Genomic DNA, 16,309 nt, shown 5'->3' with positions numbered 1-16,309 from the left:
AGTCCTTAAAGTTGGAACAGGGACTTGCCAGTTCCTTTGGTTATTGTCTATGGCTGCAAACTTGATTAATCGCCACAGATCATATTCGCAAGTGTTTCTTTTTTTGGCCCTTTACAGAGTCTTTTTTAAATGCCCTGTTCTGCTGGAAGTCTCCTAGTAGTCATATGGGGGAATAAAGTTTTGGTTTTGTTACAATATTTTCTTCTCTATTATACTCATTTTTCATTCTTTATCAATTTCATTCCTTCTTATCGCTGTAAGTTTGTTCTGTTGCTCATCTTTACAACTTTTTGAGATAGTTATTTGTAACTCTCCTTTCTCTTATATGTAATGTTATAAATTTACCTTAATTCATTGTTGTTCAGATCCTCAGTCATGTAGGACTCTTTGCAACCCCATGGACTGCATGCAGCACACCAGGCTTCCCTGTCCTTCACTATCTCCTGGAGTTTGCTCAAACTCATGTCCATTGAGTTCGTGATACTATCCAACCATCTCATCCTTTGCTGCCCACTTCTTCTCCTGCCCTCAGTCTTTCCCAGCATCAAGGTCTTTTACAATGACTTGGCTTTTCACATCAGGTGGCCAAAGTATTGGATCTTCAGCTTCAGTATCAGTCATTCCAGTGAATATTCAGAGTTGATTTCCCTTAGGATTGACTGGTTTGATCTCCTTGCTGTCCAAGCGACTCTCAAGAGCCTTCTCCAACACCACAGTTCAAAAGCATCAATTCTTCGGCACTCAGCCTTCTTTATGATTCAACTGTCACATCTATACATGACTGCTGGAAAAGCCATAGCTTTGACTAGATGGACTTTGTCAGCAAAGTAATGTCTCTGCTTTTTAATATGCTATCTAGGTTTGTCATAGCTTTTCTTCCAAGGGGCAAATATCTTTTAATTTCATGGCTGCTGTCACCATCCACAATTATTTTGGACCCCAACAAAATAAAGTCTGTCACTGTTTCCATCGTTTCCCCTTACAAATTTAACTGTGTCCCACAATTTTTGCTGAATAGTATGTTCATTATCATTCACTTCCAAGTATATCCTAATATTCTCTTCTTAAGACAAAGATTATATATTATATGGGCTTCCCTGGTCGCTCAACTGGTAAAGAACTTTCCATCCAATGCAGGAGACACAAGAGGCCCAGGTTCAATCCTGGGTCAGGAAGATCCCCTGGAGAAAATAATGGCAATCTGCTCCAGTAGTCTTGCCTGAAAATTCCATGGAGATATATATTATGTATGAATATATTTATTGATATTTTCCAAATGAATGGCATTTAAAAAGTTTTTTTTGTCAATTCTTCATTATTGCATTATGGTCAGATCACACAGTCTAAATATTATTGATCCTTTGTATTTGAAGATTTCCATTCAGTTAAGTATACCATACCTTAGATTTCCATTCCAGTGAAGTCAAAATGAAGTGGGTGTGATGTAGAGAAAATACTTGCAAAGTTTAAAATGTATATATGTGAAATGACCTCCTTTAAGCCTCACAATTATTCCAGCATCTTTCAGTAGGGTACCTTTAACTAAGTTCCAGGTTTTATGCAAATTTTACCAGTTTTTCCACAAATGTTATTTTCCAGTTTCATATTCTCATATAGGATACCGAATTGCATGAGGATATATACTGAACAGCTACAGATACCTCCTTAGCTTACTCTGGTTTATAGCAGTTTCTTAAACTTTCCTTGCTTTTCATGAGTTTTGACAATTTTCATGAGTCCTTCAGGAACAGGTATTTTGCAGAATGACTCTCAATATGGGTTTGATATGTTTCTCCTGGTTGCACTGGGGTTTACATATTTTTAGAATTATACCTCCAAGGCAATATATCTTTCTTATCACTTCCCATCAAGGATTCATACTATCGATATGACTTACCACTAGTTCCTCTGCCATAAAGTTATCTCCTTCCCCCTGACATATTCTGTTCTTTGGAAACAAGTCACTAAACCCAGCCTACACTTAGGGAGGGGCATGGACTCTCATCTTGAGGAAAATATCTAAGAGATACACAAATTACTGAATATACAAATTAATTGAAACTCATTTATAAGTAAGATCTGGTTCTTCTAGCCATATCTTTTAATTGTAAATTAATTAAATTAAAGTAAAGTAAAGATTTAATAGGTTTCCCAGGTGGTGCTAGTGGTAAAGAACCTGCCTGCCAATGCAGGAGACATAAAAGACGCGGGTTCAATCCCTGGGTCAGGAAGATCCCCTGGAAAGGGAAATGGCAACCCACTCCAGTATTGTTGCCTGGAGAATCCCATGGACAGAGGAGCCTGGCAGGCTACAGTCCATGGGGTCGCAAAGAGTTGGACAGGACTGAAGCGACTGAGCACACGCAAAGATTTAATACCTCAGTCACACTAGCTACATTTTAACATCTCTGAAGTGGCATATTAGACAAGGAGATAGAAAACATTTTCATTGAGAATTCCCTAGTGATCTGGTAGTTAGGGCTTTGTGCTTCCACTGCAGGGGGCAGAGATTCCATCCCTGGTTGAAGATCTAAGATCCCTTAAGCCTCACAGCAAGGCCAAAAAAAAAAAAAAATTCCTACGAGATGAACACTCCATCTAAAAAAACAGATAAAGGATATAAACAGATCACTTCACAGAAGAGAAAAATATGCATTTACATATGTGAAAAGCTGATCATCCTTATTAGGGAATACATGTAACAATGATTTTAAACATTTCTATTGCGGCAGAAACTTCCGTGAATAGCACTGACTTAGATCATTGTTTTGCCAGCCTTTCTTCTTTTCAAATGCAATGCACTTTAACACATGAAACTGCTTTAGCTCTGTCTCAAAACTTTTGCTATTTTCAATATCATTCAGTTCAAATATTTTATTTTTCCCATAACAATTTCTCTTAGGAGCAATAAGTTATTTAGATTCAGAAGCAGGAGTAGGAGGAGCCTAAACCACAACATTAAAGAGGCTTGTGAATTACAGATGGAGAAGGTAATGGCACCCCACTCCAGTACTCTTGCCTGGAAAATCCAGTGGACAGAAGAGCCTGATGGGTTGCAGCCCATGGGATCCCTAAGAATCTGACATGACTGAGCGACTTCACTTTCACTTTTCTCTTTCATGCATTGGAGAAGGAAATGGCAATCCACTCCAGTGTTCCCAGGGATGGGGGAGCCTGGTGGGCTGCCGTCTATGGGGTCGCAGAGTCAGACACGACTGAAGTGACTTAGCAGCAGCAGTGAATTACAGAGATGCCACTTTTGCACTTTGGGTTCCTGGCAATCCTGACTCTATCCTCAGCCTGTTTGCAGTTATATTGCTTCGTTTTCAAACTTTGGGAGTTCTTTCCTCCTCAGTTGTCTTTCTGGGTTTTTGTTTGGCCATGCCACGGAACCTGTGGGATCTTAGTTCCAAAACCAGGTGTTGAACCTTGGCCATTGGCAGTGAAAGCATCAAGTCCTAACCGCTGAACCACCAGGGAATTTTCGTATCTTTTTCTTTCTTTCTTTCAAATATTTATTCATTTACTTGGCTGTGCTTGGTCTTAGTTGCAGCACAAGGGCTCTTCAGTCTTCACCGAAGCATGTGGGAGGCAGGATTTTTAATTGTGACATGCAGTATTTTTAGTTGCAGTATGTGGGATCTAATACCCCGACCAGGAATGAACTAGGACTCCCTAATTTGGGAGCACAGAGTCTTACCACTGGACCACAGGGATGTCCTTCCCGTGATCGAACCCAGGTCTCCCACATTGCAAGTGAATTCCTTGCTGTCTGAGCCACCATAGCTTTGACTATAAGAACTTTGGTCAGCAGAGTGATGCCTTAGCTTTGTTTTTATGCTGTCTAGGTTTGTCATAGCTTTTCTACCAAGGAGCACGCTTCTTTTAATTTTGTGGCTACATTCACCGTCCACAGTGATTTTGGAGCCCAGGAAAATAAAATCTGCTGTTGTTTTCACTTTTTCTCCATTTGTTTGCCATGAAGTGATGGGACCAGATGTCGTGATCTTCATTTTTTGAATGTTGAGTTTTAAGCCAGGCTTTTCACTCTCCTCTTTTGCCCTCATCAAAAGGCTCTTCATTTTCTGCCATCAGGTGGTATCATCTGCATATCTTAGGGGACTGGAATGCAAAAGTACAAAGTCAAGAATCACCTGGGGTAACAGGCAAATTTGGCCTTGGAATACGGAATGAAGCAGGGCAAAGGCTAAGAGAGTTTTGCCAAGAAAATGCACTGGTCATAGCAAACACCCTCTTCCAACAACACAAGAGAAAACTCTACACATGGACATCACCAGATGGTCAACGCTGAAATCAGATTGATTATATTCTTTGCAGCCACAGATGCAGAAGCTCTATATAGTCAGCAAAAACAAGACCAGGAGCTGACTGTGGCTCAGATCATGAACTCCTTATTGCCAAATGCAGACTTAAATGGAAGAAAGTAGGAAAAACCACTAGACCATTCAGGTATGACCTAAATCAAATCCCTTATGATTATAGAGTGGAAGTGAGAAATAGATTTAAGGGACTAGATCTGATAAGACAGAGTGCCTGATGAACTATGGACGGAGGTTCATGATATTGTACAGGAGACAGGGATCAAGACCATCCCCATGGAAAAGAAATGCAAAAAAACAAAATGACTGTCTGGGGAGGCCTTACAAATAGCTGTGAAAGGAAGAGAAGCAAAAAGCAAAGGAGAAAAGGAAAGATATAAGCATCTGAATGCAGGGTTCCAAAGAATAGCAAGGAGAGATAAGAAAGCCTTCCTCAGTGATCAATGCAAAGAAATAGAGGAAAACAACAGAATGGGAAAGACTAGAGATCTCTTCAAGAAAATTAGAGATACCAAGGGAACATTTCAGGCAAAGATGGGCTCGATAAAGGACAGAAATGGTATGGACCTAACAGAAGCAGAAGATATCAAGAAGAGGTGGCAAGAATACACAGAAGAACTGTACAAAAAAGATCTTCAAGACCAAGATAATCATGATGGTGTGATCACTGACCTAGAGCCAGACATCCTGGAATGTGAAGTCAAGTGGGCCTTAGAAAGCATCACTACGAACAAAGCTTGTGGAGGTGATGGAATTCCAGTTGAGCTATTCCAAATCCTGAAAGATGATGCTGTGAAAGTGCTGCACTCAATATGCTAGCAAATTTAGAAAACTCAACAATGGCCACAGGACTGGAAAAGGTCAGTTTTCATTCCAATCCCAAAGAAAGGCAATGCCAAAGAATGCTCAAACTACCGCACAATTGCACTCATCTCACACACTAGTAAAGTAATGCTCAAAATTCTTCAAGCCAGGCTTCAGCAATACATGAACTGTGAACTTCCAGATGTTCAAGCTGGTTTTAGAAAAGGCAGAGGAACCAGAGATCAAATTGCTAACATCCGCTGGATCATGGAAAAAGCAAGAGAGTTCCAGAAAAACATCTATTTCTGCTTTATTGACTATGCCAAAGCCTTTGAGTGTGTGGATCACAATAAACTGTGGAAAATTCTGAAAGAGATGGGAATACCAGACCACCTGACCTGCCTCTTGAGAAATTTGTATACAGATCAGGAAGCAACAGTTAGAACTGGACATGGAAAAACAGACTGGTTCCAAATAGGAAAAGGAGTACATCAAGGCTGTAAATTGTCACCCTGCTTATTTAACTTATACACAGAGTACATCATGAGAAACGCTGGGCTGGAAGAAGCACAAGCTGAATCAAGATTGCCGGGAGAAATATCAATAACCTCAGATATGCAGATGACACCACCCTTACGGCAGAAAGTGAAGAGGAACTCAAAAGCCTCTTGATGAAAGTGAAAGTGGAGAGTGAAAAAGTTGGCTTAAAGCTCAACATTCAGAAAACTAAGATCATGGCATCTGGTCCCATCACTTCATGGCAAATAGATGGGGAAACAGTGGAAACAGTGTCAGACTTTATTTTGGGGGGGCTCCAAAATCACTACAGATGGTGATTGCAGCCATGAAATTAAAAGACGCTTACTCCTTGGAAGGAAAGTTATGACCAACCTAGATAGCATATTCAAAAGCAGAGACATTACTTTGCCAACAAAGGTTTGTCTAGTCAAGGCTATGGTTTTTCCAGTGGTCATGTATGGATGTGAGAGTTAGACTGTGAAGAAAGCTGAGTGCTGAAGAACTGATGCTTTTGAACTGTGGTGTTGGAGAAGACTCTTGAGTCCAAGACTCCATTGGACTTCAAGGAGATCCAACCTGTCCATTCTAAAGGAGATCAGTCCTGGGTGTTCTTTGGAAGGACTGATGCTAAAGCTGAAACTCCAGTACTTTGGCCACCTCATGCGAAGAGTTGACTCATTGGAAAGGAATCTGATGCTGGGAGGGATTGGGGGCAGGAGGAGAAGGGGACAACAGAGGATGAGATGGCTGGATGACATCACCGACTCGATGGACATGAGTGTGAGTGAACTCCGGGAGTTGGTGATGGCCAGGGAGGCCTGGCGTGCTGCAATTCATGGGGTTGCAAAGAGCTGGACATGACTGAGCGACTGAACTGAATTGAACTGATCTGCGTATCTGAGGTTGTTGATAGTTCTCCCAGCAATCTTGATTCCAGATTGTGCCTCATCCAGCCCAGTGTTTTTCATGATGTACTCTGCATATAAGTTAAATAAGCAGGGTGACAATATACAATCTTGATGTACTCCTTTCCCTGTTTGGAACCAGCCTGTTGTTCCATGTCCATTTCTAACTGTTGCTTCTTGACCTGAACACAGATTTCTCAGGAGGCAGGTCAGGTGGTCTGGTATTCCCATCTCTTTCAGAATTTTCTAGAGTTTGTTGTTGTCCACACAGTCAAAGGTCTCATCACTTCATGGCAAATAGATGAGGAAACAATGGAAAGAGTGACAGACTTTATTTTCTTGAGCTCCAAAATCACTGTAGATGGTGACTGCAGCCATGAAATTAAAAGATGCTTGCTCCTTGAAAGAAAAGCTGTGACAAACCTAGACAGCATATTAAAAAGCAGAGACATTACTTTGCCAACAAAGGTCCGTGTAGTCAAGGCTATGGTTCTTCCACTAATCATATATGGATGTGAGAGTTGGACCATAAAGAAGGCTGAGCACCAAAGAACTGATGCTTTTGCACTGTGGTGTTGGAGAAGACTCTTGAGAGTTCCTTAGACTGCTGGGAGATCAAGCCAGTCAGTCCTACAGGAAATCAACACTGAATATTCACTGGAAGGACTGATGGTGAAAGTGAAGCTCCAATACTTTGGCCACCTTATGGGAAGAGCCAACTCATTATGCTGGAAAAGACTGAAGGCAGGAGGAGGAGGGGATGACAGAGAATGAGATGGTTGGATGGCATCACAGACTCAATGGACTTGAGCTTGAGCAAGCTCCAGGAGATGGTGAAGGACAGAGAAGCCAGGTGTGCTGCAGTCCATGGGGTGGCAAAGAGTGAACACGAGTGCCCAACAAAAAATTATTGTTTGTCTTGCTTGATTTTTTTCTTGTTTCTGCAGTTTTTCACTTTTAATTAAATTTGTTCTTGGAAACTCATGAAAGGTCTAGGACCTAAAGTTTTCCTACAAATAAGAGACAGGGTACATTGGTCGGGGGTGGCGGGGGGTGGTCTGTCCCTGGGAAAGCCCTGCAGGGTCCTGCTCAGTTATATGATGAAACAGACTGACAGTGCCAAGTGTCCGGTAGAAATGGAAATGCCAACACTGTTAGTGGAAATACACATTGCTTCAATCAGTTTGAAAAAGCACTTGACTGTACCTGCATACTAGAATGGGTCAGTCAGTAACACATCTGCCTGCAACGCAGGAGACCCAGGTTTGAACCCTGGGTCAGGAAAACCCCCTGGAGAAGGAAATGCCAACCCGTTGTGGTATTCTTGCCTGGGAAATCCCATGGACAGTGGAGCCTGGTGGGCTAGAGTCTATGGGGTTGCAAGAGTCAAATACCACTTAGCAACTAAACCATTGCCACACGCATTATCAGAAAATCTCATGTCTAGACATATAGATATAGCTATCCTAGAGAAATTAGTATGAAAGACACACACAGGTTCATAGGCGGCTTATTCAAAAAGGCAAAATAAGAGCCTCAAATTTCAGGCACAGTAAAATGGACATATAAGACTATGCCCATTCATCCAGGGGAATTCTACCCAGCAATGAAAACAAATGTTCCACAGCTACACACAATAAGAATGCATCTCACTTATTTAAAAGAAAACCAAGACCAGGGGAACAGAAACTGTATTGTGTGATTCTATTTATTTAAAGTTTAAAACAAAGAAAAATGAATCCCTGGTGCTAGAGGTCAGACAAGTGGTTACTTTGGGGAGCAGAGAGTGGCCAGGAAGGAACATGGAGATTTCAAAGCTACTTGATGGTAGAGAGATGAAGCAAGTACAATCTCAGGTACAGTAAAGGCAGACTTTATTTTCTTGGCTCCAAAATAACTGTGGATGGTTACAGAGGCCATGAAAGTAAAAGACGCTCACTCCTTGGAAGAAAAGCTGTGACAAACCTAGATAGCATATTAAAAGACAGAGACATTATTTGCCAACAAATGCCCATAAAGTCAAAGCTATGGTTTTCCCAATAGTCAGATACAGATGGAAGAGCTGGACCATAAAGAAGGCTGAGTGCTGAAGAATTGATCTTTTCGAACTGTGGTGCTGGAGAATGGAGAAGATGCTCAAGAGTCCCTTGGACTGCAAGGAGATCCAACCAGTCAATCCTAAAGGAAATCAACCCTGAATATTCAGTGGAAGAACTGATGCTGAAGCTCCAATACTTTGGCCACCTGATGGGAAGAGTCAACTCATTGGAAAAAACCCTGATGCTGGGAAATATTGAAGGCAGGAGCAGAAGGGGTGACAGAGGACGAGATGGTTGGATGGCATCAGCAACCCGATGGAATGAGTTTGAGCAAGCTTCGGGAGATGGTGATGGACAGGGAAGCCTGGCGTACTGAAGTTCATAGCGTCACAGGGAGTCAGACACGACTGAGCAACTGAACAACAAAAGCCAGGCAGGGTCTTTATGTACAGCTGGCTGAACCTCTCAATAGGGCTTTTCCGAATTTCTGGAGGTTGGTAGAACATAATTTTTAGCCAGATCCCTTGCTGCAACTCGTCTGGAATATTTTGTGTTCGTAGTCATCTTCTGTGTATTTTTTCTGGGTGGCACTTGGGAGTCAGTGTTCCTCACAATGATGGATGCTGTCTCTCTCAGTCCCAGATGAACTGAAGTTCGAATCATGACCTCTGTTTCAGGAGGCAACCCTCGCAATTGCTCTGGCATTTTGAATGACTGGTGATGCTTGGTTTGGTGCTCTGTCTTCTCCTTCAGGTTCAAAAACTGTAGCCGGCACTTGGAACATGGAAAGACCCTCTTGTTCCAGTGCCTCCAAGCGTGATTTACGAAGGATGTCGCCAGTTTGAAATTTTTGAGGCAAAGCAGACAAAGCAAATTGTTCGTGTTTCCATGCCACGTTCTAAAATGCGCCTCTACGTCGGCAAAGGCTGACGATCTGTAATTGCAAAGGCGGCACACATAGGGCATTTCGCCAGGTTTGTGACTGTCCTTCATGTGCTGTAAGAGAACCTGATCTGTTTCGAAGGACAATTCACAGATTTTACAGACCGCGGAGGGCTCCCGGGAAGCGTGGACACTCTCAATGTGACACTGCAGCTGGAACGGGGTGGGGAACTGGCGGTGGCAGTGCTGGCAGGTGGTGTGGATTTCCCAGCCGTCACCCTTCTGCCTCTCAAGCTCCAGATGGTTCCTCACGTGGGTCATAAACTTGATGTTTTTTAGGACTCTCAAGCAGCTGAGGCATTTAAAGGCTGTGCGAGTCTTCTGTTCTGGCTGCCCATCTCCTGTATGCTGTCCATAGTAAAAGTCATCAAGTAACAAGATCAGATTTCCTTTCATGGGATCAACAGTCTTGCTCTGACTTGCTAGAGTCAAAAAGTCTGTTTTCTCCAGCCCTTCCAAACTACGTGTTCTGTCTGGAGCCATAAGACTGAAGCATGCCTGGTCATTTGCGTGAGTCCGTGAAAATGATGCCCCGCCTTGAACATGGCTCGGTGAGGTCGGGAGATCTTCCAAGGTCATAATCGTGTCCTTTGTAGGAGAGATACCTGGAGGGGGCAAGGTGGAGGCAGGTCCCCCTGGGATTCCATCGCCGAGTTTGGGTCTTTTGGGATTCCCACAGTTAAAATTTACATCTGAAGTGGGACATCGCTTTGAATTAAGAGGACTTTCATCCTTGCCTCCTAATGAGAGAACAGCTCCAGATAGACAGTGAGACCGCGGAGAAAGCAATTCTGAATTGTGAAGCACGGCTTGCAGAGAGGTTGTTTTATAATCAGGTTTAGACGAAGGCTCCAAAATATTAGGACTGTCTCTTCCTCCCCATTCAGACTGAGAAGCTGGGGAGACGGCCGCTGGCTCTGATGCTGGGGTCCTGAGATTTGCAGGCTGCGACGTGCAGGAGGGATCTGGACTCACGTGGCCCTTCTTTCTTCTTGAAGATGGGTCCCTGGTCACTCTGTTCAAAATGTTAGAAATGACTGGCTTTGAACTTGAAATCACTCTGACAAAGAGAGTTTCAGCATCCTCATTGACGTGCTGCACTCCAACAAAGATGACCTCAGCATCGCCATCGTCCTCATCTCTGGATTTGGACCCTCCGGCCTTTTGCTCGGGTTGTGGTGGTGCTTGTGTTTCCTCACACGGGAAGAGATGGGCCATTTTACAATCACTTTTGGCTTCAAGTGGCCCCTTCCAGTGTTTTTCCCACCTAAAGGCAACCACAGGACAAGGTCACCCCCCTGATCTCAGGTGTCACTCTCTGTGGTTTCCGTTAACCCTCAGTTGTTCACCGAAAATACTAAATGGAAAAGTCCAGAAATAAATAACTCACAAGTTTTAAATTGCATGTCATTCTGAGGAGTGTGATTGGAATCTCACGCCATCCTGCTTCCTCCTGCCCAGAATGTGAATCGTTCCTTAATCCTGCACATCTCACCCGTTTGTCACTCAGTTACCACAATAACTGTTGAGACGTCACAGGGCTTGTGACCAAGTCACCCTTATTTTACTCAATAACAGCCCCAAAGCATAAGTGGAGTGATGCTGGCCATTTAGATATGCCAGAGAGAATCCATTAAGTGCTTCCTTTAAGTGAAAAGATCGAAGTTCTCAATTTGATATAAAAAGAGAAAAAACTGTATGCTGAGGTTGCTAAGATCTGTGGCGAATGTGAGGAAGAGAAAAGAAATCTGGGTTAGTTTTGCTGTCAAACCTCAAACTGCAAAAGGTATGGCCACAGAGCATAGTAAGTGCTTAGGGTGAAAAAAAAATCACTAAATGAGTACAGTAATATATTTTACATAGAGACTACATTCACAAAACTTTTATAAAAGTATATTGTTATAATTGTTCTATGTTATTATTATACCTTCTCTGGTGGTTCAGATGGTAAAGTGTATGCCTACAATTTGGGAGACCCGGGTTCGATCCCTGGGTCCGGAAGATCCTCTGCAGAAGGAAATGGCAACCCACTCCAGAATTCTTGCCTGGGAAATCCCATGGACAGAAGAGTGTAGTAGGCTGCAGTCCATGGGGTGGCAAAGAGTCGGACACGACTGAGCGACTTCACTCTCACTTTCCTGTTATTATTAGTTGCCAATCTCTTACTGTGCTTTTATAAAATAAACTGCATCACAGGTATGTCTGTATAGAAAAAACATTGTGTATATAGGGTTTGATACTATGTGAGGTTACAGGTGTCCACTGGGGGTCTTGGAACTTATTCTCTGCAGATAAGTGGTGATGATTATATTTCTTTCAAAAGACAAAATTAGTACCTGATTTAATCATTGGCTGAAACATTGAGATAACTATTAACACCCTTTGGAGAAGGAAATGGCAACCCACTCCAGTGTTCTTGCCTGGAGAATCCCAGGGATGGGGGAGCCTGGTGGCTGCCGTCTATGGGGTCACAGAGTCGGACACGACTGAAGTGACTTAGCATTAACACCCTTATTCTATACCTAAGGAAACATCTCAAACTCAGTTAAGTGACATGACAGTTTTAAACTTACTTCTCCAGCCCCCACTTTTGCCTTGTCTCCCCATGGTGGCCCCAGCGCTCCTGTTAAACTCTACAGGAGAGCTGGTAGGCACCATTTTGCTTACAGATCTCTAATCTCACTCAGAAATGCTGACCAACATAAAATGTCCAAAAAAGCCCCCAGCTGTTCCTTGGGGGTGCCCCTCACTCCCTCCACTCTGTGAGTCCAGAAGGCACCAGACTCTATATACATGGATCAAAAATATTTTTTAAAAAAATTCTGGAAAGTTCTAATAGCAAAACTTGAACCTGCCTCATGCTGGCAACTATATATATATAGCATTTACACTGTACTTGAAACTGTTTACACAGCATCGACATTGTATTAGGTATTATAAGGAATGTGGAGATGATTGAAAGCATGTGGGAGCATCCCCTTAAGTTACATGCAAAGACTGCACAATTTTATATAAGGGACTTGAGTACCCATGGACTTTGGTATCTGTGGGTGCAGGGTTCCGGGACCCAATCTCTCAAGGGTACCAAGGAGAGAGGACAGGGCCTTCTCAGGACTTCTGCTGCTCCCCCTGCCTTGGACACTGTCTCAAGTACTGTCACCCAGCTCCTGACCGGCCTCGGTCCACAGTTTCTCTGCCAGGCTTCCCTGACCATGGTGTCAGAAATCACAACCTCCCCCAACTCACGTGCCGTATTCACCTCCAGAGCTATTGGGCTGCTGTATTTTTGTTTCTAGAAAAACATGTGGCATCCGTCAGTGCTACATGTCTGCTGCATAAATAAACAGTAACTTATTAATACAATCATTTATCTGTACCACAGGCTCGACCCACTAATTCCTGGCTCCCCAGGTACTTACACTTGATCTTAGCCAAAAGGCTGAGAAGCGATTTCTCCAAGCATTTAATGAAATCCAAATCTTAATGATTTAAAACTATCATGCAAGGGAGCAAGTCAGCCAGTATGTAGCTGGATGCTGACAGGGGCGGTGGTGGTCATTGAAATAAAAGGTTTGTAACACAATTTCTCTCCACATAATACATTTGTTGATAGTTTCATTGACATTAAGGGACATTCTAAAGTTTACATTTGACCATTTCTGATACCAGATCACATTTCATCAGTAGCATATCATAGTTTGGCTGTGTGTAAATCGTGGCCCTAGCAGTAAAGGACCCTCCTGCCAATGCAGAAGACATAAGAGATACACATTCCATCTCTGGGTCAGGAAGACCCCCTGGAGGAGGGCATGGCAACCCACTCCAGCATTCCTGCTTGAAGAATCCTATGGACAGAGGAGCCTGGTGGGCTACAGTCCATAGGGTTGCAAAGAGTCAAACATGACTGAAGCAACTGAGCACATGTGCATACATATGTATATAAATATATATAAAAGTTTATAGTGGTATGAAAAATAATGCTGTGGGACTTCCCTGGTGATCCAGTATTTAAGACTCCTCACTTCCACTCCAGGGAGCATGGGTTCAATCCCTGGTCAGGGACCTATATCCCACATGCCACAGGGTGTGGCCAAAAAAAAAAAAAAAAAGGAATAATGTATCTTACAGCTGATGTCATCTGAGATTTAATAAAAATTTCTATTTTTCATAAGCAGAATTCAGCCTACTAAATTCATGTCACAAGTCACTAATGGGATGCTAGCTGCATTATATAGGCAAATGGTTTAGACAGGGATTGACAAATTGGCTTGCCTCCTGTTTGTTTTTTTTCTCCCAACAAGCAAGCTAAGAATTTAGTTTTTTTTAACTTTTTATGTTTTAGTTTTTTTTAACTTTTAAAAATACATTTAATATTTTTACATTTTTTTTAATTTGGGGGAACAAAGGAATATTTTGTGACATGTGAAAATTATATGATATATAAATTTCAGTGTCACAAATAAAGTTTTATTGGAACACAGCGGTGCTCATTTGCCGCTGCCCAAGGCTGTCTTGCCTGGAGAATCCCAGGGACGGGGGAGCCTGGTGGGCTGCCGTCTATGGGGTCACCCAGAGTCGGACATGACTGAAGCAACTTAGCAGCAGCAGCAAGGCTGTTTCACACTGCTAATGGCAGAGACCGCATGGCCCTTAATGCCTGGTTCCTCTCTAGCCCTTTACAGAGAAATTTTGCAGACTCATGGCTGCAGAGAACAAAATGAAGCATTCCAAACCCCATGGCTTACCAGCTCCTGAAGTCCAGTTGACTCAGTGCAGCTAAGGGTGAAGCTGGAGTGTCTTTGTCTCCACGTCCCAGAGAGATTTCTCTGAAAACGCCAGCACCACGTCCTGTGTCCTGTGTCCGTGGAACTCCTACCTGGCTCTCCAAAAGCCTTTTCTCAGTGAGGCCGGATCAGGAGATTCCAAGCCTTTTAAAGCCCATTCTAATCCAATCAATATTATCCAAACCGGACTCCAATAGGGTTTCTGAACCAGTTTTTCCCCATAGGATCTTTCAACTAGAAACCTTTCTACCAAATTGCTAGAGAGAGGAAAGAATGTGGGTGGGGCTTCAGGGCCCCTCCCAGGGGCTGTTTCCCAGGTCTCAGTGTGGTGAGAGTCCCCACTCTCTGGCATCCAGAGGCCCACCAACTTATCTCCAGTTTATCTGCATCTTTAGTTATTTGCGGTTCAGCAGCTTAAGGGCAGGGGAAGGTGGTCCACACAGCTATTCCAACAGAGCTCCGGCTCATGTCAGGAACCTAAAAATGCAGGGGTCCTCTTCCAATGCTAGAAAATTCTCCAGCTGCAAACTGCAAACCCCTGTTCTCTTCTGAGGGCAAGGGGGGTGGGTTGGGGGGCGGGGGGCCAGGGTGAGGGGGCAGGAAGCAAGCTTACTCCCAAGTGATCTGCACTTGAAGACTCAGCACCCGCTGGATTCCCGGGGTCCTCACTGTGAACCCCAGGAGCTTTTCTAGGCAGGGGCTCATGCTTTCTTAAACCACATCAGGGGTGTCAGGTCACACCCTGGTCCCCCTCCTTCTCCCTCCCTCCCTCACTCCCCCTCTTCTCTCTCCTTCCCCTTTGTACCACCTAGATTATATCTCAAGCTTTCCCTCCCACTGCCTTTATAGCCCTCCTCCCTTAGGGGGAGGGAGGGTTTCAGAGAAGAAATATGTGTATTTCCATTCCTTATAAGGTAACAGAGTCACTGAATTAGAACAAAAATGAAGTTCACTAATGAACATGATCTCCAGTGCTGTAACCAGATATAATATCAAAAATACCTTTCTTATCAAATCAACATGTGTTCACCTTAAATTTACACAATATATGTCCACTGCATCTCAATGAAGCAGGAAAAAAAAAACCTGACCATTAGAAAGAGCTCGTTTTATACTCTTTTAAAACGGTCGATGGTGAGTGCTGTGCCTAGTTGCTCAGTTGTGTCTGACTCTTTGTGACTGCATGGACTGTAGCCAGCCAGGCTCCTCTATCCGTGGAATTCTCCAGGCAAAACCCATGGAGTGGGTTGCCATGTCCTTCTGCAATGTTGGTGAGTATCAAAACCCAAGGCTAGGGACTTCCCTGGTGGTCCAGTGGTTGAGAATCTGCCTTCCAATGCAGGGATGGTGGGTTTGATCCGTGGTTGGGGAACTAAGATGCCACATGCCAGAGGGCAGTAGAACCAACAAAGGATCCTGCATGCCACAACTAAGACCCGAGGCAGCCAAATAAGTAAATAAAAATAAATACTTTTTAAAACTCCATGCTATTTACATTCTTCTGGATATATTTGAAAGCATGATATTAACAGTTTTATTTATTTATGGACACACCATGAGACTTCCTGCAGGGTATTAGTTTCCTAACCAGGGACTGAACCCAGGTCACCAGAGTGAAAGCATTGAGCACTACCCACTGGTTTGCCACGGAATTCCTAGTTTAATTTACTTAAAGGGTTTATTTTTATTGTATGCCAAAAGGTGCATCCTTTGCAGTGTTTGCACTTGTGACAAAAACATTTTGGATGTCAATTTTAAAATGTTTGCAAAAACTTAGCAGAAAGAAAGGAAAATTTTGACTACTTACTTAGGCTTCTAGGCTTCCCTGATGGCTCAGACAGTAAAAAATCTGCCTGCAGTACAGGAGACCGGGGTTTGATCCCTGGGTCAGGAAGATCTCCTGGAGAAGGGAATGGCTATCCACTCCAGTATTCTTGCCTGGAGAATTCCATGGACAGAGGAGCCTGGGGAGCTAC

At 43.3% G+C, this 16,309-nt stretch overlaps 2 protein-coding genes across 2 annotated transcripts in view; one reads left to right on the top strand and one right to left on the bottom strand.

Annotated features, from left to right (window-relative positions):
* Positions 1-16,309, top strand: part of LOC112582842 (immunoglobulin lambda-1 light chain-like) — a gene marked incomplete in the record, with an annotated part of 281,468 nt that overhangs the window by 156,391 nt on the left and 108,768 nt on the right.
* LOC123465052 (zinc finger protein 280A-like) lies at positions 8,914-15,098 on the bottom strand. The gene is made up of 2 exons (XM_045163185.1): positions 14,295-15,098; positions 8,914-10,816 (listed from the first exon to the last, which is right to left on the bottom strand). Exon 2 carries the CDS (start codon positions 10,765-10,767, stop codon positions 9,073-9,075), a length of 1,695 nt encoding a protein of 564 aa, XP_045019120.1. The 5' UTR covers positions 10,768-10,816; positions 14,295-15,098; the 3' UTR covers positions 8,914-9,072.

Source organism: Bubalus bubalis, chromosome 17, assembly GCF_019923935.1.
Source record: "Bubalus bubalis isolate 160015118507 breed Murrah chromosome 17, NDDB_SH_1, whole genome shotgun sequence".
In the NCBI taxonomy this organism is placed as follows: domain Eukaryota; kingdom Metazoa; phylum Chordata; class Mammalia; order Artiodactyla; family Bovidae; genus Bubalus; species Bubalus bubalis.
Note: the sequence above shows the minus strand (reverse complement) of the source record. Positions and strands in the feature narration are given on the sequence as shown.

Bases quoted from the DNA above. Each gene is read 5' to 3' on its own strand.
- LOC123465052 (XM_045163185.1), bottom strand. From the start codon at position 10,767: ATGGCCCATCTCTTCCCGTGTGAGGAAACACAAGCACCACCACAACCC.